At 38.7% G+C, this 23961-nt stretch overlaps 1 protein-coding gene and 1 long non-coding RNA gene across 52 annotated transcripts in view; one reads left to right on the top strand and one right to left on the bottom strand.

Moving 5' to 3' along the window:
• The window catches only part of ADGRL2 (adhesion G protein-coupled receptor L2), a 387834-nt gene extending 370618 nt beyond the window's left edge, over positions 1-17216 (top strand). For 13 of the 50 annotated variants that reach the window (XM_065072695.1, XM_065072711.1, XM_065072703.1 and 10 more), the window contains 9 exons: positions 3651-3742; positions 4596-4640; positions 4906-4932; positions 5601-5769; positions 8288-8416; positions 8811-8907; positions 11689-11817; positions 12630-12647; positions 15139-17216. In XM_065072695.1, coding sequence (XP_064928767.1) covers positions 3651-3742; positions 4596-4640; positions 4906-4932; positions 5601-5769; positions 8288-8416; positions 8811-8907; positions 11689-11817; positions 12630-12647; positions 15139-15893 — 1461 coding nt within the window. In that variant the 3' untranslated portion in view covers positions 15894-17216. Of the gene's footprint in view, positions 1-3650; positions 3743-4595; positions 4641-4905; positions 4933-5600; positions 5770-8287; positions 8417-8810; positions 8908-11688; positions 11818-12045; positions 12128-12629; positions 12648-14412; positions 14466-15138 lie in introns of all 50 variants that reach the window. The other 37 variants (XM_065072729.1, XM_065072727.1, XM_065072728.1 and 34 more) reach the window with 17 other exon arrangements.
• The window catches only part of LOC110362939 (uncharacterized), an 89907-nt gene continuing 81077 nt past the window's right edge, over positions 15132-23961 (bottom strand). For both annotated transcript variants that reach the window (XR_010474400.1, XR_002420652.2), the window contains exon 14: positions 15132-18123. This is a non-coding gene — a long non-coding RNA (uncharacterized LOC110362939). The remainder of the gene's footprint in view (positions 18124-23961) is intronic.

Raw genomic sequence — 23961 nt, 5'->3', positions numbered from 1 at the left:
CAAGTGCGGCGTGAGAGATTTTACTGACCTTATCAAGGGTGTAATTTCGTGACTGTTTGAGATGTATACACTCCGGCTGTATGTGTGTTTACACAATATATTTGTATTTTTATTATCGTTGAAGGAGAGCAGCACTGTGCAGGTGCCGATTCTGGTTCATCAGGGATGGATGCAGCCCAGTTGTTAAGCCAAGGCCCAGCCCTTTCTGTTATATGGACTGATGAGAAAGTCATCATTGTCAGAGGCCCATTTTTTTCCCTCAGCAGTTTGCTTTCAAAAGCCCACCTTGCCATTCATGCGGCCACTGCACGTTTGTGGTGAACATAAGAAAGGTGTCCTGCTCACACTGTCTGTCAGGCTTGAATCTACAGATTCATTTGCTTAGATGGGTAACAGTTCAGTCCTCACAGAGCAATCCAGGTTGGGAGGGACTTCAGGAGATGTGCGGTCCAAGCTCCTGCTCAGAACAGGCTCTGAGTTCAGACCAGGTTGCTCAGGACTGAAAAAGCCTTCCTTATACAACGCTGGTACAAATGAATGCAAAAGCACTGTGTGTTTTGTTCTCCCCCCACGTATTTCTCGCCAAGAAAAGTAATTCAGCCATTCCTTCTAAAAACAATTATTCTCCTACAAGTTCCCTTTCCTCACTGCTTAGTGTCTTGGGTAACAAAATGGCAGGATGCCCTGAAGTCTTTAACTTGTGAGTTCCTCCAGAACAATCCGCTTCTAGATGAAAAGCAGTAAGGGAGCCAAGAGCAACTCTGTACAAAGGTTTGGTTACAGTATTTGTAAGTGGGCTAAGTAGGCTTTTGATAATGATATAATGTGTAACAGAGATGCCAGCATGTTTGAACAAGTGGCAAACCATGGTCTTTTGACTGCTGAAACTGGAAACTACGTAGTATTTCACCGGGATGGAGAAACAAGTATCATATGCTCTGTTGTCCAACTCACTTTGTCTTCAAAGTACCATATTTTGCCTTTTTTTTCTTCTATTTTTTTTCTTGCAAGGACTTTTTTCACCTATTGGGATACAACGTTATTATTTCTGTGGGCTGTTTTGGGGGTTCTGTACCTAAATTAGAATTAAAGTGTCTCTTAGAAACTCCTATGTACAGTTATTGCCCAGTCCAACAAGGACATATATACATACAGAGCTGAATATCTGCATAAAACCTGCTTAATGCACGGGAGCTTGGCTCATGCTCTGGGGTAGGGCTGTGTCTGCTTGCACGTCACCAAAGGAACCTCAGTATGTAAATACAAGCTTTTGTTTTTCGTATGTCAAACCAGCACTTCCATTGTACAAAGAATCAGAGGATAAAAACCTCTCATTTCATAAGGCAGTCAGTTATGGGCTAAGCCATGTCTATGAGTTTTTGATCCAAGAACCATGTCGCTAGTATAATACAGGATACTCCAGGGTAGCTACTTATGCAAGGATTAGCCTCCAGCTGTGCTGTAAATACTTTCTGAACTGGATTCTGCACTCCCGGTTGCGTAGGTTGCAGCCAAAGTTGGTTTACGTGTTAGGATTGGCATGGGGCATGTCTCTTAGCTCTTATTCTGTTTGTTTTCACAAAAAGTGAATCAAAGTTACATTTTTTTAAGCAGATTGGAGAAGTTTATCTTATATCAGCTACCAAAATGTGCAGGAAACTTTTTCAGATACAAAAGAAGAAAGTCTGCCCGCAAGGGCAGGGACCTGAGGACCAGGTCCCACGCCAGGGGGAGAAGCAACTTGGTTTCTCACCCAAAGAACTCATGCAGTACAGTGGAAGCCTAGATAAGATGAACAAAATTATCACAATGATATAATTAAGTGTTTCTCAACTGATTAGTCATTACCTCTAAGAATCATAAAAAGTAATCAGCAGGGTCATGACATATTGACACTTCTGTTACATTTTTCAGCAGTGGAAATCATGCCTAAACTGCACCACGTACATACCTCCACTTAAAGGTCAAGTATTTTCTGTCAGTTCTTGAAACACAAGACAGAAATAAAAGCTTATTTTTGTTATTTGTATCACATAGACTTTTTTTTGTATTAATCTCAAGACAGATAACAGTTGTAAAAATGTTTTACTTCGAATCAGGACTGTTGAGGTCAAAAGCTGCCATACGCTGTTCTGGTGTTGAGACCTGCATTATAGTTCATACTGCCCATCCTGCTTTTGAGACAGCAGCAGCAGTGATAACTTGATTGCCCTTAGCCGTAAGAATTATTTCTATAATATGTCTTTATTAACAGACTGTGATCACAGTCTTCAAAATACTCTTTTCTAGATTGTTTAGACCTGTTCTTTATTAGGATTTGAGTCACGTTTCTGACCATTGAGGCACAACCGTGGGAACACATCTGGTATGAGCTAGTATCCCAGATGTTACAAAAATAGTGAGGATTCTGAGTCTGTCTCAACCCAAAAGCTCCCCGAAATGAGATACTGGGCTTGATCATTCTCTATCAGTAACCAGTAGCAGATACGCACAAAAGATTGTGAGAATGGGGTTATAATCTGTCTAATCTATGTGTTATAAGGATGTCCAAGCATATGCTCCAATCTTCTCTTAGCTATTGGTTCAACCATTTCTTGTGCACCATTTACTAGTAGATAAGGATGTATGTCTTCTCCCTGAAAGGACATAGCTCTTACCGTTTCAAACACACCATTTTATTTGAATTGTCTGCATGATATAGGACAGTACGTTCTAGTTACTCAAATTAACTATATCGTAGAATATATATATATATAAACATATATATATATATATATATATATATATATATATATATATATATATATATATATCACTTTTCAACCCAAATTCTGCAGGTATCCTTGTACTGGGCTTACCTATGCTATCACATGCTTTGAAAACGACAGGAGAAAGGCACCTGTATCTTTGATATCTGTGATTCTGTTTCACAATAGGAAAACTATAAAAAATGCCCTTCAGTATCTTCCCCAGCTTTCTCTCTATGGATGACACAACAAGAACAAGGCAGTGTAGTCCTTTCCTTCAAGCAGCTTGCAGTCTGGCTTCCACAGAATCCAGAGTGCAGAGGCAAAGCGGGCAGTAGGAGGGTGCACCACCAGCACCATTCTGGCACTGCTAAGTTTGATGCATTTGCTACAACTTTGCGGATTTTTTTTTTACCCCTTCTCACAAATCCCACTGGGGTCTTGAAAACAGCTTAAATTTAAAACTGCAGAGGCAAAAGCCATTCCAGAAGCAGGATGGGGTGATAAAAAGACACCTAGTCCAGCAGAGTGAAGACCGCAGACCTCGGAGCAAGTCAGTGAGATGGGGAACAGGGCCAGAGGTGACAGGCGAAGGAAGGTGAACAGGAGCCAAGCACAACATGCTGGAAGACAGAGCTGGGCTGACAGTGACAAGTGTTGGACATGAGCTAAACATGGTGGTTCATGATGATGAGGTGAACTTGAAAAATTAAGTGAAGCAAGGACTTGTAACTTTCCCCCCCCTTGTTCGTTTTCGCAATCGTCCTTTACAGACTGATATAGTTACCCAATTTCACTATGCATTTGAAAATAAACCACGGGGTTTTTGTTTAGTCTGTTACATCATCATTCAGCCTATTACCTATTGAAGTAGTTTAATTTCATTCTTATCTGTTTTGACAGCTGAATCTTATCTTCCTGGTGATCACATTGTGCAAAATGGTGAAGCATTCAAACACTTTGAAACCAGACTCTAGCAGGTTGGAAAACATTAAGTAAGTGCTTTGTGTTCAAGTATGAGAACTATGATTATTTTCTGATTGCTGAACTGATTGAAAGCTACTCTCCATTAGGAGCACATGCCATTGTCTCCCAGCAACTGCAGATGTCAATTAGAAGCAAACAGAGCCAATCCTGCTTTGGTCACATTGTTGCTGTAATGTCACAAACACTGGTCAAAATTAGATAATTTCAGCCTGGAACTAGTGCCAAGAAACTGTTTCACGGAAATGCCACAGCACTGTAGTAATTTCATTTGCATTTAAAATGCAGTTCAAAAATGATGTTCCTGTTTGCATGGCTGATATGATTATATTAAGTTTGTTTTGTTAAATGACTTTTTGATTTAGGGATTCTGAGCAGTTTCTACTTGTAATCCTGTTCTCCCAAGAGAATTGACTCTATTATTATTGTTAACTTGAAGATTATCTGCTGTTTTCATGCTAATTTAACAAATGTTTACTTTATCATGGTGCTGTACTGCAGTATCCCTTTTGCAGAGCAATAGAAGTGTTTTATAATTAACAAGGCTTTGGCAGCTCTTGCTTCTTTAGCCAGTCTTTCACTGTGTTGTGCGTAGCGTTAGATTGTACTGCAGGTTTTGTTATCAACACGGAAGGGATGGTGCAACTTTCTAACGCTGAGGGTTGGATGTGAAAGGGTCTTGCAGATTTGTCTTGAATGTTGAAAATGGCAAAGGGAGATTTTCAGTAAGGCTAATATTGGGAACTAGCTGTTCTAGAGAGGTCAGTATCAGCTTCATTGCATGTTGCATGATGAGAGAGAGCTAATCTTTAGCATCTCTCTCTTTTCTTCCTTTTCCTCTTTCTGTCTTCTCATCCACACCAGTAATTACCGTGTTTGTGATGGCTACTATAATACGGACTTACCTGGGTAAGATAGAACCCTACATTAACAAACTTCTAGCATGACTTTTAACTTTACAAACTCGGTCAGTATTGTGGATTTCCCTTAATTTTAATTAACTAAAGAATTTTTAACTATTATATGCCTTTATAATTTTAAATTGCTTGCCTCTGCATTTTGAATTTCCTAATTTTGACTAGTTTTTATAGACAATTACAAATGCTCTTATTAATTTCTGTTTCAATTCTGTCTAATAATTTTGTTTCTCTTTTCTGCTTATAATGCTTTCTAGCTATGAAGATAATAAGCCATTTATCAAGTAAGATCATTAGTTAGATGTGGAATTCACTGACTAAATTCCCTTTCCCTTTCATTCTGTGCCGTTCTCTACACTTACTTTTCCTTAACCTATTCATGATGGAATTCTTTTTTAGACTACCCTGTAGAGCAATATCCATGTTTTTGTCACATTTCAGCAGGGTTGCTTCATGCGGAAGTTAGATCATCTAGCTTCAGTTTAGCTGAGTTTACCGGAGCATTAAAGATTTGGGCTCTAGGCTTTTAATCTGCTGTTTAACCTTTGTGCATTTGTGTTACATTATTTGGTGTCATATGGCAGCACCACTGTTTAAAATCTATGGTGTGATTAGTGGCTAAGCCAGATTTATCAATCTCTTTTGTAAAAGCAGATAAAGCAGTGGAGTAGCTGGGGCTTGTGCTATACTTCTGCATTTCAGAATAGTTTTGACATCATATGCAGTTCTTGAGAAAGAAAAAGGTCATATCTACTCTTGCTGTTTTCACTGGAGACTAAGACTACCAAATGGATTTGTTCTTCCTTTAATAGATAAAAGGTTAAACTCAAGGAATTTTTACATTTGAATATGAACCTAGTAAAAGTCAACTGCAGGAACTGAAATGTTAATATTGGATTTGGCAACGTGCATTCTCATAAGTCATGTTAGTAAAATTAATCTTCTTTTACAGATCCTGGGTCCTGGGTGCATTTGCTCTCCTGTGTCTCCTTGGCCTCACGTGGTCGTTTGGCCTGCTGTTCATCAATGAGGGGACTGTTGTGATGACGTATCTCTTCACAGTATTTAATGCTTTCCAAGGAATGTTTATTTTCATCTTCCATTGCGCCCTTCAAAAGAAAGTAAGTTACTGAAAACACAGACGTGTGTTCTCTAACTCCTTAAAAACACCACATATATTTCTCCAAAAAACAGCAGTGTCAAAAACTGGAGTATTCTGAAGTAGTTTGAGGAGGGGACTGGGATTCAAAAGCAATTCTTGCTGTTTGTACTTGTGTGAGGCATGTAACTACTCTGTGGCCTGGGCGGGTTTAAAATGGATGCAGCATTTCCAGCCCGGACTTGAAGAAGAAGAGTACTATAGAAAATGTGCTGTTTAACATTGGTGATGTGGTACGTGTTAGTCGGCGCTCAGAGCCAAAAGTCCTTTCTGTACACATGAAACAAATGGTGCCGCAGCTGCAGCACTGCAAACAAAGGATCATCCACAGTATCAGCCCATCGCAGCCTGCAAACTCTTTTCAGATCAAGGGAGTCGACCTCTCCTGAGATCCTGTTAGGCTGCTACGGGTGACAGGCAGGGATTGTACTTGTGCTTGTCCATTGCAAAAATCCAGTGAGATCTAAAAATTAATTATAGTATGAACTTTGACGCACCTTAGAAAAAAGTAGTCATTAACACCAGACAGCTGCCAGAGGTGGAGTAAGTAAGGAGACCTGAGAGGAAGGGGAAATGTCAAAAAAATCCCAACCCGCAAAACTTTAAAAATGCAGTACATCCTGCACTTGAAAATACTCAATTTGCAGTATTTAGATTCTAAATATTTTTAACAGTTTTAGGCTGGAGACCTAGCAATTAACTCCCATTATAATTAGGCTCACCAGAGACACAGCTAACGCATAAAATGGTTTGAGACCATTGGATAAAGCGTTGCTGTGCAAGTACAAAAAACGTATTACCAGCTCTAAGAGTATCAGTGTCTCTAAATTTGGTGGAGACAACAGCATTCAGCCGTGTTTTAGGAAAAGATCTGGCAGACGTAAAGAATGTTATCCAGATGAACACGTTACTCCTCTCATTTAGAGAGCACAAAAGCGTACTTAGGAGATTGAGCCTAAGAAAGGAGAGAAGGAAATGCGAACATTCTCAAAAACGTAAATAATTTCTAGATGAGGGTTTCGTGTATTGTTGCCCTTTCTACCACTTGTATTTGACTTGAAAATCAAAAACAGATTCATTTTTTAATTTCTTTTTACAGCTGTGCATTGTTTTTGTATTAAGTGGAGTCAGCAAAAAGCAATATTAAAATAGCAGTCAAGTGTGAAAAGGCATAACCCAGAGCAATAAGATTTATACCTGAAAGAATGTTGAAGCTGCCATTTAAGATTTTTAAGTTGATGCCTTTGCCTGGATATCATCCTGTCCTCTGTCTGCATAGCTAATGTCGTCTTTTTATTCCGTGATTACTGGTTGGTCACTAAATTGAACAGAGAAATAGAATTGTGAAAGTGAAAACTATTATGTTTCCAGTTCTGACAGGATGATAGTGCTGTTGCTTCCATCGGCTTCCAACAAGCTATAATTTAGAAATAATGACAGTGGAATGCGCAGCACTGACAGATAATGTACATTCACTGCAATATAGGCATTAGGCAAAACCAGCCCTGGAGGGTGGTATTTGGGCAAAAATACAGTTTTGATTGCTATTGTCTCCACTATGTAGTGGTTTGGAGCATTTAATATCCATTAGTGTTCAGGAATATATTTTCTTAGGTGCTATACTATCTAGCGATGATATATATAGACTTATGTTTTTCAGACTACAGAGTTAGAATTATAATCTTTAACCGGACACAGAATTATAATCTTTATGTCCATATATTTCTGGTTTCATTGTTTTGTCTTTTGTGCTGATACAGATAGGAGTTTGCTTAAAATATGTAGCATATACTTCTATTAAAAGATGAGTTAGTGACCTTAGCTTGAAGTTAAGGCACGATTCAAATGTTCTTCAACCTTGTGGTTTATAGAAACATCACACTATGTATTCCCTGAGTAAAATGCTCCTAATACTGATAACAGCACATGGGATATGTAAATCCACATTATTAACTGTTCGCGTTTTCCCCTCTCCCTTTGCTGTGTATCCGTAACTTTCTGTCCTACATATTCATAGGTCAAGCAGCATTTCCAGATTCCATTTTTCCCAGAAACTAGGAGTCTCACTGATGTAGAAGTGACACTTACACTCCCAAGTATCTGGTGGAAGATTTACAGATTTAAACTTACACATCTTCAAAAATGTTATCAACTATGTCTTTTCATGTTGCCAAGATGCTCTTCAGTTATCTGAAAGTAGTAGTCAGTGTAGCCTCATTGAGAGAAGTAACTGCTCCGTAAATCAATCCTGATTACTTTCTTGACTAATGTTAGCGTGCATAAATTACAAAACTAAAGCTTCCAGTAGCTCACTGGAAACAGAAGGCAAATAAATGCAGGCCAAATCCTGGAATCATTAATTAGTTTTGTTGCACTGTCAGACAAAAATCTCCTACACATAGGTGCACTCAGATTTCTAGGGTCAGCAAAGACAGTAATGAGGATTTTATTTTGTGCTAAGCATCTTTTTTCCCCTCTAGGTACGTAAGGAATATGGCAAATGTTTCCGACATTCCTACTGCTGTGGTGGATTGCCGACAGAGAGTCCCCACAGCTCAGTGAAGGCGTCAACGACGAGAACAAGCGCTCGCTATTCCTCTGGCACTCAGGTAAGGAGATTTTTGACAGCATCTTTCATATTAGCCGTAGTTACAAAAAGCCTGCTGAGATGTGTTCCAATCAGAAGCACTAATGTCTTCTCAGTATTATCACTTAGATGGCAAATACATACTTCTGCATAGTAAAACTGGTCTAACGCAAACACCTTATTTTTCTTGTAATTAGGGGCTGGTGTCTAGGAAGGTTTATACCACCATGTCTCATCTAAATGAAATGTAATAAGTTAAGAGTTTTAATAACAAAAGCTGGAGTTTCACTCCATGCCAGAAGAATGTCTTACTTTAGGCCAACCCCGCGCCCCAGATATTCTACATAATAGCACGTGAATAGGAAAAATAGTTTTGTAACTTAATATGCTTCTTTCTCACTGCTTTATGTTAACAGAGTCGTATAAGAAGGATGTGGAATGACACTGTGAGAAAACAATCTGAATCGTCTTTTATTTCAGGTGACATCAACAGCACTTCAACACTTAATCAAGGTCAGTCACTGGGAACATTTCCGTTTTAGAAGCCTTAAATTTTATACAGATTTTATATCATTTAATGCAGAAGAATTGAAAAGAACGTTTTGAAAAAAATTCTGGAGCCAATGTTCTCTAAAAGCGGAGTTTTAAAGTCATCCAACAGCACATTTTAAAACCGTGTTCCCTCAACTGGCCCCCCGCTATAGAAGTTGAATTCCTCCATTCGTGGGAATGTATTCAAATAAGTTTCATCAACAATTTAACTTAAAAGCAAGAAAGATCATAATTTTAAATCTTTCCTAACCTTTACAGGTTAAATCTGAAACAGAAATATGAGTGCAGTAACATTTTAATGCATATTTGACTATGATTTTTAGGTGCAGAAATTTTCCCAGTGAAATCTAATTGATATCATTTCTATGCAAAAGATGTCTGTAAACCATTTATCTTTTCTATTTCCAAGAGCATCATATGTGTCACATTGGACAGAATCCAGATTTTCAGGCACAGAGAAGCCACAAGTCCAAATTTCTCAATTCAAATAGACGTTGAAATCTGTAACCTCATTCTCATGTCCACTTAGAAGACCAGGGTATTAACTGAGCAAAATGTCCTGTCCTTTGTCCCCTTCCCCCGGTGGGTTGTGAGACAGTCTGAGCTGAGCTGAGCTGGCAGAGGGAAGGAGCACTCTCTGCAAGCCAAGTTCAAAGCTCGTTCTTCACACAGTCCCTAAGAGAAGAACACACAGCCCTGACCTCAGTGCAAGTTCCTGCTCAACTCGGAAAGTTTCCAGCAGAAAATTCCCCACTGTCAGGGCTCTTGGAAAGCCCTCAGTGACCACAACTTGCACACTTTAGTCCCTTGTTGGTTTTCTGGCGGTTTTGTTTTTCCCCCCAAGATTTGGTAGTGGAGACATGTACTTATCCCACATTTTGCTACCAAAATAAATGTTAGATGAAAACATTTCAGAAGGCGTTATTCTGTTTCTGCTATTTGCCATCTAGAAAGCGGGTAAGACATCTGTGTCTCACTGCTCCCACCCCCTGAGTGTTCCTCTAGCACAATCAACATTAAGTAACTTCCCCTAAGCAGAAAAGATACATTTTTCGTGTCCAAGAAAGTATAACATTCATTTCCAGTGTCTTACTAAAATCCCGTAAATACGCTATAGCTAAAAGGCTGGGATTTCACCCTACAGTGATGTGTCTGACTCCTGAGGTTTGCTCTAACCAGGCTGCGCCCTTGGTTAATTCAGAGTTGAACAGAGGTCTTGGAAGCTTCTCCCTGATTGCAGCTCCAGTCTCACGTCACTGGGGATGTTCTGCCATGATTAGAAAAATTGGTATCACCTTCATTCAGTTACAATATTGTCACTATTTTAGTAATGCATACATGTAAGGCTAGTTCAGTAATTAAAAGCAAGTGTCATTTTACCTTTAAAAATCAAGCTTTTAAAGGTCACCAAAAATTTTGGATTGAAACAAGAAATCTCTCAGCTATAAATTACGGGTAATAATTCTAACTGTGATTAAATATAGAACACACAGAAAAAAAAAAAAATCCCAGGCAATATATATTTTAGTTACTATTTCTGGTAATAAGTACATTACAACTAAAAAAAAACCCTGATAAAATATTTTTAGTTGTTCCCCGATACAAACTTTCAAATAAGATTAGCGTCATGAGGCAGTAATTCCCTGAACATAGCAATTTTTTGCTCATTTCTGCTACCCGGTATCTGTGGTAGTACAGAAGCATTAATATTTGGAATATGCTATCTTTTCCTTGTCAAATAAAAATATCCATACTGTAAAAATACAGCTCTTTACTTGTCCTTGGATCTGTAATACACTGATCCTGATACACTGCTGAGCAGTACAATAGAACAGAAAGGGGAATTTTACCTTAGTTAAATGTTTAAGTTCTAAATCACAGCATTTTGTGTGGGTTTAAGTCATTATTCCAACCCATTTTTCTTGTCGTAGCTAAAATCAGAGATAGACTACTGTTTGTTTGTTTGTTTTTAATTATTGCAAGAGTTGGTTAAATGGTGTTGCATTGGCATGTAAAAAATGGGTTAGAAAAAACCCAGCAAACCTAGTCAGGTAGTATTTTGCTTTGTCTTACATTGTTTGTAAATTGATTGTTTAAAGAAAATCTGTCATTTGAGGGATTCTTCTTTAAAACCTGGCAGATAAATTTGCAGCATGAATGTCCCGGGAGAAAACGTGAATGCTCTGATTTCTTAGAGCAAATATTTTGCTTTCCCCTCAGCATGCATACTTTTGCATATACTAAGATGTGCTTCTTGCAGTTTGTCATCCACTGTCTGTTTGAAAACACCAACTCCCTTCTACTATCCATGTGTTTTTGATAAAGTGAATAACAACTCTGATCCTGTCATAAGATGTTTTTCAATACCTTGAAATCTGAGAAATTCAGTTCTCTCAATTCTGGACAGGAATGTTCCATCTGATCATTTTTAAAGTTCTAATAGCTTTACGTAGTACCTTGATCTCTACACATTTAATTGCTATTCTTGTGTAACAGTGGTTTTGTATACATTAGTAAATGTCACTCTCACCAGATGTTTACTTGGGGGATTTGGACAGCACCTGTGAATTACTGGAATCTAACTGTATTTTCCCACTCCCATTTCAAATACATTCAGAAATTTTCAGCTGAATTACATTTGACAAGTCCTACATGATTCATGATGAATAAAAAATATTCTTTATTGAAACTGTCAGCCTAAAATTAAAGAACTGACATTTGTTTCTGTTTCTTTTGCTTTAGGAATGACTGGCAATTACCTACTAACAAACCCTCTTCTTCGACCACACGGCACTAACAACCCCTATAACACATTGCTCGCTGAAACAGTTGTATGTAATGCCCCTTCAGCTCCTGTGTTTAACTCACCAGGTGTGCTTATACTTCCTGAATAAAACCGCTTGTCTTGGCTCACTCCAAATCCCTCCTTTTCTCTAGATGATAGAAACTCAGGTTGCAATACCCTAGCCATACATTCTGAATTTCTGTCAGTTCGAGAAATACGGTATTGCCAATGTCAGCTTGTAAAACTGCACTATATTATAGTAATGCCTTTGCCATAACAGTATTTACCAATAATTATCCATGTTTTTAACACAGGTGGCATAAATCTTAATATACTATTACAGGACTGACACCCCATGGTCCGAGAGCCCATCTTCAAGATATATATCACTTAGAGGTATCATGTCTATACAATATAAGGGTGACTCTAAAGCTTGCTGAGAAAAACCTGGTTATGGAACAGATGAGATGCTACAGCAACACAAGGCATCTTGACACCTTTGGATACGCCAGTGTAGAAAACTGTATCCAGCAGCAAATAGATCTAAACTATAGTATAGTGCAGCTTTATGGTAGATCATTTTCCTGTAGGAAAATCTTGAGATTAGTAGTTAGAACAGCTTAGTTCTGTAGGAATAAAGGGTGTCATCACTTACCTAACATTTGTTGTTACGTTTTCTACCTGCTTTTTTTAACTACGTTGCAATTCAGCAGTAAATACCTAGCAGTTACTGTTTGATGAGTAATAAGATCACTTTATTCTAACTGGAACGATAAATCTTTGATAAAGAGCTCGTAAAACCTTGTTTCCAGTTTTTATTTCAAGTCTCCTTTTTAACTGAACTGTAGTTTCTATTTTCATTCTCTTGTTTTCTTACTTTCCTTATGCTTTCCTCTAGCAACCTACAGAGAGACAAGTATGGGAGTAAAACTTAACTTTGCCTATCAAATGTAAATTTTTTCAGCATGATTTTTAATGGGCACAATTAAAACATAACTAGCGGTCATGAAGTAGACTCAGCGGGCAAGTGGTTCACAATTTGCAAATGAAATGTTTCCACATTCAAAAAGAACTCACATACTGCTTTTTGGGAAACAACATGAGGTCTGTAGCAAACCCTATTGGTAACAGAAGCTACGCAATGCTGAAATAATTTGCTGTTTAAAACCAAAGCAGTGTCAAGCAGAAATGCTTAACAATTTACTTATGTTTTTACATTCCCACAGTAATCTTGCTACAGGCTATGGAAAGATTTCAAATGAATTACCTGATCATGGGCAACAAAAATTTGCCTCATCAAACCAATTTAAATATATTCTAGCATGCTTAACTCTGCAGTATATCATAGAAAACTCATTTTGGATTATCAGATATATTTCGCTATCTGTTTATGAGAAGAGAATTAAAATTATAGAATTAAATCACTTTCATGAGGGAAATGAATGCCAGCATGTGGTCCATGTGTTGTCTACTTTTATAAATGCCATATGTCCTGTGCAGCTAAATCCATTGCAAGAAGAATCTTGGAACACATATGAAATTGCAAAACTACAAAGTTGTTTCATCAAAGCTTTAAGAGACCTTTCAAACAGCCCTCATCACCGTTTAAATCAGTACACATGGAAAGGAATTAACAATAACACGGAATAAAAATTATTTGCAAATTACTCGGAATTTTTTTGGAAATTATTACTCTATTTTTTAAAGTTGAAGGCAAAAACGTTTTCATGAGAAAAACGCAATTACTTCTAATTGAAAACAGTATTTTCCAGAGAAGACTGAATTTTCTAGGATAAGCTGCAGCTTTAATTATGAAAAAACAAAACGAAACAAAACAAACGGGAAAAATGTGTAATCTTTTCCAAAACCAACTTTTTCCTTATACTCCTCCAAGCCTTGCATATAATGCAGCAGCCTCACAGTGGTCAGTCTCATTTCAGTAAAGTCACTCCATTCTTTCTTTACTTCCAGACATACCTGTAGATAAAAGTGATTTTCTGGCAATGCTCTAACCATCTGACTTTCCATGGTTCAGACTGTTTCATTTCTTTCAAAGCTTTTTTTCTTTCTCTTTTCTTTTGCTTGGGAAGCACTGTGCTGTTGTAGTTTACATGTGTTTGTGTCTATAGGAAAACCTTTTACCAAAAAATTAATTAAAAAAAAAATAAAAAGCCAAAACCATAAAGACCTTAACCATCATAAGACCTCATTCCCCACACCCCCCAACTTCTTTTCATATTTCTAGCAGACTTACCCAATCTGTCATTCTTCCAGCAGCTATGAGATATCAGCCGTGGCTGATTTCCTCTTCCCATTCCACAACTAATATTTATTCTTTGGTTTAATTTCTGTGAGCCATACGTACAGAAATTCCTAACATTTCTGCATTTGACTTGCATGCCCATGGTAACTGTGGGCCTAACTCTTAATTAACTATTCTGGTTCATTCAGCGCTGTCACTGTGACTGATGCAGACTGCAGGCAAACTCTGACCTTTAGAAGCCTGGGGCCGTTGTTGGCAGACAGAATATAAGTGAAAAAATTACATTAAGTGGGAAAAGAAAAGCTGTTATTGCTTAGTAATCTAATTTGCTGAACCCTTGCTCTGACTAAGTTGCTGAGAAGCTCAGTAATTCTTCATCATGTTACAATAAATCATTTTACTTTCTTTTATATATCAGCTACTCTTAGGCCAGATAGCCTGAGCAGACAGACATGATGTGAGTTGTCCAAAGTGAGTCATTCCACCTGCTGTCTATCGTGTTGTTGGATGGTGCTTGTGAGCCCTGGTCCCTGTAGTGTGAAAGATGGCTGTCCTCGTTTAACATGAATCCTTTGTATTTATCCATTTTTTTCATTCTTTTCTTTACTTCATCTCAAAAAAAAAAGGGAAAAAAAAAAATGTTAGAAATGTTGTTAAAGTAGTTGCTTGCCAATTATGTGGGTTTATGTCGTACATTTACCTTCAGTTATGTCTGTGATCTAATTCTTTTTTAATTTAGTGTCGTTTAGGACAAATTCTGTTAATTTTCTTTTTCTAAATCATGGTGGTGTACTTCAAAACATAGATGTTTCCAAATGAATTGCTTTGCATTACATATGCAAGGGCATGGAGTGAACAGTTCCTTGTGGAAGAGTCACAGAATTGACACTAAATTAAGAAATGCGGAAATTAATATGCCACTATTCCCCACAGGAAATACAAGTTACTATTTTTAAAACGCATCTTTCCTATAAGGTGTGCAACTGTTTACATTTGGGAATGTTCAATAACCTAACTTTTCTCAAGTCTTACTTCCAAGTACAACTTTGTCCTGAACTACATTAAAGAAGTTTGTTAAAAAACCAGTTCTGACGTGGTAAAAAGCACCTCAGGCAGTAACCAGAGCTGTCCTTTTCCATTCCAGGACATTCACTGAACAATGCCAGGGATACAAGTGCCATGGATACTCTACCGCTAAATGGTAATTTCAACAACAGCTACTCATTGCGCAACGGAGACTATAACGACAGCGTGCAAGTCGTAGACTGTGGACTAAGCCTGAATGATACTGCTTTTGAGAAAATGATCATTTCAGAATTAGTGCACAACAACCTGCGGGGCAGCAGCAAGAACCACAACCTGGAGCGCACGCTACCAGCCAAAGCCGTGATCGGCGGGAGCAGTAGCGAAGATGACGCCATCGTGGCAGATGCCTCATCTTTGATGCACAGCGACACCCCCGGGCTGGAGCTCCACCACAAAGAGCTTGAGGCCCCGCTCATTCCTCAGCGGACTCACTCCCTTCTGTACCAGCCCCAGAAGAAAGTGAAGACCGAGGGAACCGACAGCTACGTCTCCCAGCTGACAGCCGAGGCTGACGACCACCTCCAGTCCCCCAACAGAGACTCTCTCTACACAAGCATGCCCAACCTCAGAGACTCTCCATACCCCGAGAGCAGCCCGGACGTTGAAGAAGATCTCTCCCCCTCCAGGAGGAGTGAAAATGAGGACATTTACTACAAGAGCATGCCAAACCTGGGAGCTGGCCATCAGCTTCAGATGTACTATCAAATCAGCAGGGGTAATAGCGACGGCTATATAATTCCCATTAACAAGGAAGGATGTATTCCTGAAGGGGATGTTAGAGAAGGACAAATGCAACTAGTGACAAGCCTTTAATAGTGTAGCAAAGAAATATTAAAGGCCACGTACAAGTATTAAAAAGACTTAATTGGCCCCACGCAGGCTCCCTCATATCTGCTCGAAGAGACAATTCTGTTGACCCTGTGGTTCTCCAGTAACAGGGATGACTGGACCTCGCAGTTCTGTGAATTTTTATAAAACAAAAACTTTGTATATACACAGAGTATACTAAAATGAATTATTTGTTACAAAGAAAAGAAATACCAACAAGGTATTTTAAGATATCTTCTGCTGCTGAGTTTAACAAAATTGTGAAAAAGAAAAAAAAGAGAAATAAACACTTTCCAGCCATTTTACTGCAGCAGTTTGTGAACTAAATTTGTAAATATGGCTGCACCATTTTTTTTCTAGGCCTACATTGTATTATATACAAGGCGTAGGCTCTAAAATCCTGTGGGACAAATTTACTGTACCTTACTATTCCTGACAAGACTTGCAAAGGCAGGAGAAATATTCTGCATCAGTTTGCAGTTCACTGCAAATCTTTTCCATTAGGGCAAAGATTGAACACATGTCTAACCACTAGCAATCAAGCCACAGGCCTTATTTCATATATTTCCTCAACTGTACAATGAACCGTTCTCATGAAAAAATGGCTACAGAAATTATATTTTGTTCTATTGCTAGGGTAAAAGAAATACGTTTGTGTCCAACTGAAATATAATTGTCATTAAAAATAATTTTAAAGAGTTTGAAGAAAATATTGTGAAAAGCTCCTGGTTGCACATATGTTATAAGCTGTTTTTCTTACACTCTGTTCATAGTACGGTAGTATGTTTAAAATGGAAGTTCTACCCGTTTTCACTTATTTTTCACTGTAAACAGCGTTCTGCTTTGACAAGTTAGTTTTTATTCTTAATTTTTGAATTTTTATTGCCAAACTACATAATTTGGGGAGAAAATTGTTTTAGACGCCAATTATGCCAAGCCTTGCACAAATTTGGTATAGCTAACAAAGATTGTAACTCCATTCCCTGTTCATTCGTTAATCAGGGCTGGGTGGTAAGGGGTAAAGGGGACACTGGACACTTCTCACAAGCTTCCTCGTGAATAAAAGGTGCCTGTCCTTTAAAAAACAAATAAATAAAACATAACTATTACTCTTCCATATTCCTTCTGCCTATATTTAGTAATTAATTTATTTTATGATAAAAACCTAATGAAATGTAAATTGTTTCAACAAAAATTCTGCTTTTTTCATCCCTTTGTGTAAACCTGTTAATAATGAGCCCATCACTAATACCCAGTGTAAAGTTTAACACCTGTTTGACAGTAAATAAATGTGAATTTTTTTCCAAATAGGTAAAATGTGCATTATTATGTACGAAGCATAATTGGCATCAGCAGTCCTTCGACCCAGCTGTTTCCTGCTTAGAATGGCTTCTTCACATTTCATGATTTAACTGTCGAGAATACAATAGAAACCATCTGTATAGCTCTACAGAATAAAGGTCATCTTTACTATTTATTACTCCAGTCACCATTGAATAGGATCAAATTCAGACATAGCAGGGTCATTAGGAAAATGTACTGTAATTTTATATATTTACATAACTTTTAAGTAGGCATCTACCCTGAAATTAAAAATAAGGCGGTAAACACCACTATCATAGTCTCAGCAACCGTAATTAGCAGTTAATTATTAGTGATGAAGATATATTGTTGCAGTGGGGAAAACAAGAATAAGCAGCATTTGGATAGCACTGCGAGTGCCATCCAAATAATTAATCCGTCATGGCACTGTTTTGAGTTGGATAAAAAAGCACGACTGTCCCCATTTTTATCAGACTAGAGAACTGCAGAAGGCAGCTGATGCCCAACACGTTCTCTACACATCAGTGGCAAAATGGGAAGTCTGACGTCTTGGTTGTCTTGATTCCCAAGCCTCTTTTGTCCCTCTCAACCAAGGACACTCAAAGATAATGCCAAGGCCTTCATTTGTCACAACTTCCAAAACTGTCATCTTCTAAAGGATTCTAATATTAATGCCCTGTCACTACAGAGGCCACGGTTTCATGCGTGGCTGCTGTAGCTGTGTGCATGAGAACAACAGCATTTCATTCAAAAGTCATTATCAGTTCTGTTACCTGCTAATGAATCCGAATATATCAAGTCCATTTGGAAAATAGATCGATGCATTTTGAAAAAGTCTGGATTTCAGAAGAATATTCGGGTAAGACTTCCCGCTGTTGAAACAATTCAAACTCTGTAGGGAAAACAAAAATAAAGTCAGGTTGAGATGAACTGTGGGGTTCAGGTAACCTCAATATATCTGTAATCAGGACTGTGACACCGTAGCAATTGTTATTGAAGAAAAAAACGGCATCTTCACCATCAACCCTATCGGTAACTCTTTGCCACTATGTTCCTTACAACTTAGAAGTTATTATGTTTACAGTAGAAGCTCTGGAACATTTAAAATTAAATAAGAAACTGTTTACTTCTGTTTAGTAGAGATGCCTTCAAAATTTGAAGTATCTACGAAATAAGAAACTTCTGATTCAGGGTATACAGCAGACTCTTCGGAGCAAAAACTGATTCCCTTGGTCTGTCTGGCAACATAAGAGCATACTTGCTGCCTTCTACCTAGGAAATCATGTCTTAGGCTTTAAGAATTGTGGTGCTCAAATGATTACAGTACACATGACCTAGTAACGTCACCAACCTTCAGCAGAGTCTTCAACCCTAGTTCGAGCAAGTACTCCTTTGTGTCTAACTAAAGGTGGCAAAACTACATGCTGGAAAAAGGTTTGTAGCATTGTGATCTTAAATATATATTCAACTGCAAATGTAACAAGTATTCATAAGACAAGAAAATGTAGCTGATGAACCTAAGATGAACCAGCTAAACCTAAGTATCATAAGGGAATTTTTTTGTTAGCTTCTTTGTAACGTAGATGTTGCTTTTTAGAGAGCCTGGTTTTTTTTACTGTTAAGCTAGTGAGTGTCCTGTGTTTAGCTAGCAGCCAATACCTTGCCAAATTTCTGTTGGTGTAACTTCTCAGTGTAGTAGGTTACAATATAATTATATAGCCGTCAGCTTATTGTAATTTCTTTATGTTCTCTCTCACGTTCCTGCCATCTTGTCTTGGGATCAGAAGGACAGAAGAATTCAGAGGAAGAGTTCAAGAATAGTGAAATAATGACAGCAGAATTAATGGAAACAAGTGTTTCTTCAGGGTCACCAGTTAACCAGTTCCTATGACGGTGCCAAGGATATGCTGCTATTTTAGGCACTGTCTCTCAGAAGAGCTGTAATTTTCTTCTGGCTAGTAATCTCCTGTTAGTGTTAACCCTACTGGCTCAGTTCAATTCTTCCTTGTAACTTCAGTCCAGTTATATTAATTCCTACAAAAGATTAAATGGGATGTGCATTTAGTGAACTGTTGTATAATGGTGCTATGCATTGTTTAATATAAAATACATCTCAGTTCTACATCAGTGAACCATAACATGAAGAAATGCAACACTGGTAATACCTTCATAGTTAAAACTAACTTTTATCTGTGAATTCTACAATACACCTTTGCTTCTTTTAAATTTGAAATGAAATTACTAATAAAGTTTACATATATTCACTTATGTAGGCAATAAAAGGTGTTTCAAATTGACATAAGTTATGGATAAAATATGTGTCCTATTTTATGTCCTAATTTTTAAGGAATATTTTTTTCTGAACTATTCAGACATTAAGAGAACCAAAAATAAAAAGAAGGTAAACAGTCCATACGTACTGTTGTTACGCCACTTTGCCTCAAAACTAACAAAACTTGTCTTCTAGACTTGATTATATGACAAAAAATGCTAGTGTAAAGTTTTATCCCTGAATAAAATTATTTTTTAAATCAAGAAAAGCTACAGGTAGACAATTATATTTACACATATATTTGCACACAGATGACAGCTTCACTGGGGTTTTAACTCACCGCTTGCAGGGGATGCTGGAGAATGAAAAGCAATGGGACACACACAGTCCTAGCTGGGCTGCAGCCCTGCAGACGTGCCAGGGAAGTCATAGTAAAGCATACCTTACATTTTTTTTAAACAGACGGTGACGCTCCCCATCTGTGACGAGCGTTGCTACCTCTTCAGTAAGCAAGGCTCTAGCTGTATGGCTGCGCTGTGAGATAAGGACCCCAGATTATGGATGCCACTGACATGCTGGGTCTCTGCTCCACACCTACACCCCAGGTTCCAGTCCAGCTTTGCACTGAGTTGGGGATAAAAATTAGCAGTGCCACAGCCCTGTAAGCAAGAGAGCTGTGCCTCTCGTTTCTAGAAACAGTTTGTAAATTAGTAGGGATTCAATTAATGGATCCAGCTCTGACAAAAATCTGGAATAAAGATTCATTAGGACCCTGCCTATTTCAACAGTGTTTGAGGTTTCTTTCAGTAAAATCCTTCATGTGGTTTTTTTAGAATGACAACTTCCAAATCCTTTTATTCACGCAGGATAAATTCTCAATGGTATTTCATTAATTCATGCCTAAGAGCATTAATATCTCTTCTTACTGTATTATGTCATCATTAATCTCAACTGCTCCCCATCAAAGTTCTGGCATGTGAAAAGGATCACACCGTGGTGCAGCCTGAGCGGTTATAAATGCTGCTGAAAATCATGCAAGCCCCAGCTCAGCAGCGAGGAGATTTTAAAGGACCATTCCATACAATGCACCAGCTGCTGAAGTCATCACTCCAGGATCCCAGACAGGGGAAGTCACAGGTGCAGAAATGACCTTCAGAATAGGTAGCTTTATCAAGAAACGTCTTCCACAGCAAAGTCCATGTAATTCCTAACCACGTCTTCCTTGGATGCACAGCTCCTGTGTGTGGGAGTGGGAATCCCGCAGACTCTGCACTGCCAACCAGTTCAGAGATGGCAAAGCTGAGCACAAAAACATCTATGCATGTCAAAAGTCCTGGCTCACAAATAGGAAGCAGCAGGTTAGCATCTGCACAGACCTTCCTAAGCAGCATCGAATAGCTCTGGAATACCTGTTCCAGCCCTCTTGTAGCATAAGAATGGTTCTGAAATAGCATAATGCTGCTGAACTTGGAGCCTCCATGATTGCTTAAGAGAATGAGACCCAAAGGTTAAGGAGGTTTTCATGAAAATAATTCATCTTCCTTCACTTAAAATATACCATTTTGCTTTTTTTGGTTATTTCTGTTGTTGTTTTTGTTCTGTTTGGTTGGTTTTTTTTTCTTTTTTTGCATTAGCAGGATAAATAGAAACTTCTTAGCTTGTATTCTTTATACTAGTAATTGTTTTAAATACTTCCCCTTTGTCTCCTAGTGACTCCTTTCTAAACAAATCCTTATTTTCAAGCTCCTCCATTTCTCAGATCATTTAGTTGCCAGTCCAGATAATTACTTTTTATCTGTATGCTTTAAGAGATAGGGCAAAACTAAAATTACAGGTGAACAGTTATTTTTCATTCAAGGATGGAATTGTATTTTCTATTGTGTATTCTTTTTATTTTCTTTTCTTTTTTTCCACATGGTCTCACATCGTCTTTTGTTTTCATAGCAACCCTTCACAACACAGTTTTTTCTACTAATCTGACCATAGCAAGTAATGACCTAAATAATTATGGTTAATTTAGAACCTGCAAAGCCTACAGATACCTCCAATTATTGCCCTGAATGTGTGCCCAATCTTGTATTTGTCAACATTGCATTTCATCAGCATCACGCTGCCCATTTATTCACTTTGTTAACCCCGGTCATTCACCATCTTCCCTAGTTCTGATTAACTGAAATAATTCTCTGTTAACAGCTAACAGTGCCACCTTTCCGATAGCATGCTCATCCCCTCTTTCGGATAGCACCAGTCTGAATGGAGCGCTGGGGCACTGCACCGTTAGCCTTTTGCCACAATAAAAAATTGACCATTTAATCCCACTTTACCTCTTAGTTTCTGTTGCACAACTACCTTAGCTCTCACTTCCTCAATACTGGTTTGCTTTAATGGCTTCTTGGTAGGGATATTTGTACAAGGATTTAAATCCAAATAAAGTACATCAACCATCCCCTCTACTCTCAGAAGCTGCACGATTGACTTAATATGTTAGAGAGGCACAATTTTCTTGCCCTAAGCAGTTACATCTCTTTGAGCGATGTTTTCTCGGCACTATGTGCTTACACGTGGAGCTGCTAGATGTCAGACCCAAAAAACACTTAACTGTTCAAAGAGAAACTTTAAGGTAGAGTTCAAGCACCGAAGTCCCCAGGTCCATGATCCACAGGTCCAGGCATTACTTCAGGGGCAGAATTAATTTTAACCTTGTAGACACATACATTTTTATCGCTAAAAACATTTTGTCATCCCAAGTTCGGTTACTCCGTGTGTGCAGCCATGTCACGACAGCGGAGGGGAGCCACGGCAAGCCGGGTACCACAAGCAGTGTCACTGCCTTGTCACGTGTACCAGGGCAGCCTCTGAATGCCATAATCCAGACATTGCGTTACTAAAGGGCTCCTTCACTCCCCTGCTGAATCTACTGTCCTGACAACAATTACAATTTGTCTGGAGATAAGATATAAGCCCTACGAGTCTGTGCAACTTCACAGTGTAAATGCCACCACCAAAGCTCTGCACCACCTGCTGACCTGCCCATACTCCAGCTGGCTCATCGCAGCAAGAGCTGCACTTGCAAATCTTTCCAAATCTCTGTGAGCCCATCTGTATCCCTCTGCAACAGAAAACAGGCTGTAAAATTTCTCCCAGATCTTTTTTTTTCATCACATGGCAGCTGAAGGTTCTGACCACACTGGGTTTACTGTTTGTGTTGTGAAGGGGTCGCCGATCCTGCCCGCGCAGATCCAAAAATTCCACGGGTTTTGACATAACGTAAATCACACATGAGGGGCTGTCTGAAGCTGCTGAAAGGCCAAGTAGCACCATGTTTGCGGTACCGGCTGTGCCATGTGGCCGGTGTGTAGATGCTCACCAGCCAAAGGTGGGCACCGAGGTCACTCAGGGCCCTCCATTTCCCACATGCAGCTCCTACCTATGAAACTCAGAGAATCAAAATTGGTCTGGCCACAACACTTAGCCCCTCAGGCTCGCAGCAGCCTACTTGTTTCAGTGTCTGTGCTGAGTTACAGTCATGTTACTGCTGCAAATGTTGACCTTGGCACTCAGCTCTGTTTCTCTCAGGCAGGAGTAGCTTAATGTGAAGCTACTGCTAAAAACCTTCCTGAGGAGAGCGTCACCCAAAGCTGAAATGGCTGGTGACAGGGCCGTCTCCATGACAAAGCACAAACACATGCAAGTTTATGCGAAACAGTGCAGGTTTCTAAGCACATTAGAGGCTGCTGAAGAGCCTGATCATGGACTGTTTTTCAGAAGCTGGGGAGAGAAAGGGAATACAAACAGATGGAGAGGAAAATAAAAGGATAATATGAATCAAATGAGGTACAGAATTAATTTGCCCTTTCTCATTTCTCTCCTTTCCAGCACTGCCAGCTACTGCCTCTTCAAGACAAGACAGAAAAATCTCACTAGTGTCCATCTGTTTGGGTAATTTGACAAAATACTTTGGTCAAGTGAAGCATTTCTAACTCTTCAAACTTGTTGATTCATGTTTATGGCCCAGCATTGCCAAATCACAAGATGCTTACAGAAAGCAGTCTAGAAATTAATCATTCCAAGTATGTCTTGAAATTTTCAAAGCACACTTTCAAAACTGAGTTTAACCAAGCCAACTTATTTCAACGGACCAAAATTCTACCACTCACAAAATCACTGAAAATGAAGAAAACAGTCAATGCACCTAGCAATAGAAAGCTGGTTAGACATTTGCCTTAGCATAGGCTTCCCATAAACTATCTAGCCCAGTTTCCTAAAGCTATGATACACCCTTCCCATGATACAACCTTCAGAATTCTGGTCGGTACCAGCAAGGCAATGTCACCTGTCCAGATGTGCCGGTAATACGCACATCATCATACTCAGTATCTGTTACGGAATCTGGTCTACGTCCACTCTTAGAAACTACTTACCTGCAGAGGCCATGTTTGTCTCATAGTTAAAGGATTT

This window comes from Columba livia, chromosome 8 (assembly GCF_036013475.1).
Source record: "Columba livia isolate bColLiv1 breed racing homer chromosome 8, bColLiv1.pat.W.v2, whole genome shotgun sequence".
Lineage (NCBI taxonomy): Eukaryota > Metazoa > Chordata > Aves > Columbiformes > Columbidae > Columba > Columba livia.
The sequence above is the reverse complement of the archived record's forward strand: the minus strand, read 5'-3'. Positions and strand labels throughout refer to the sequence as shown.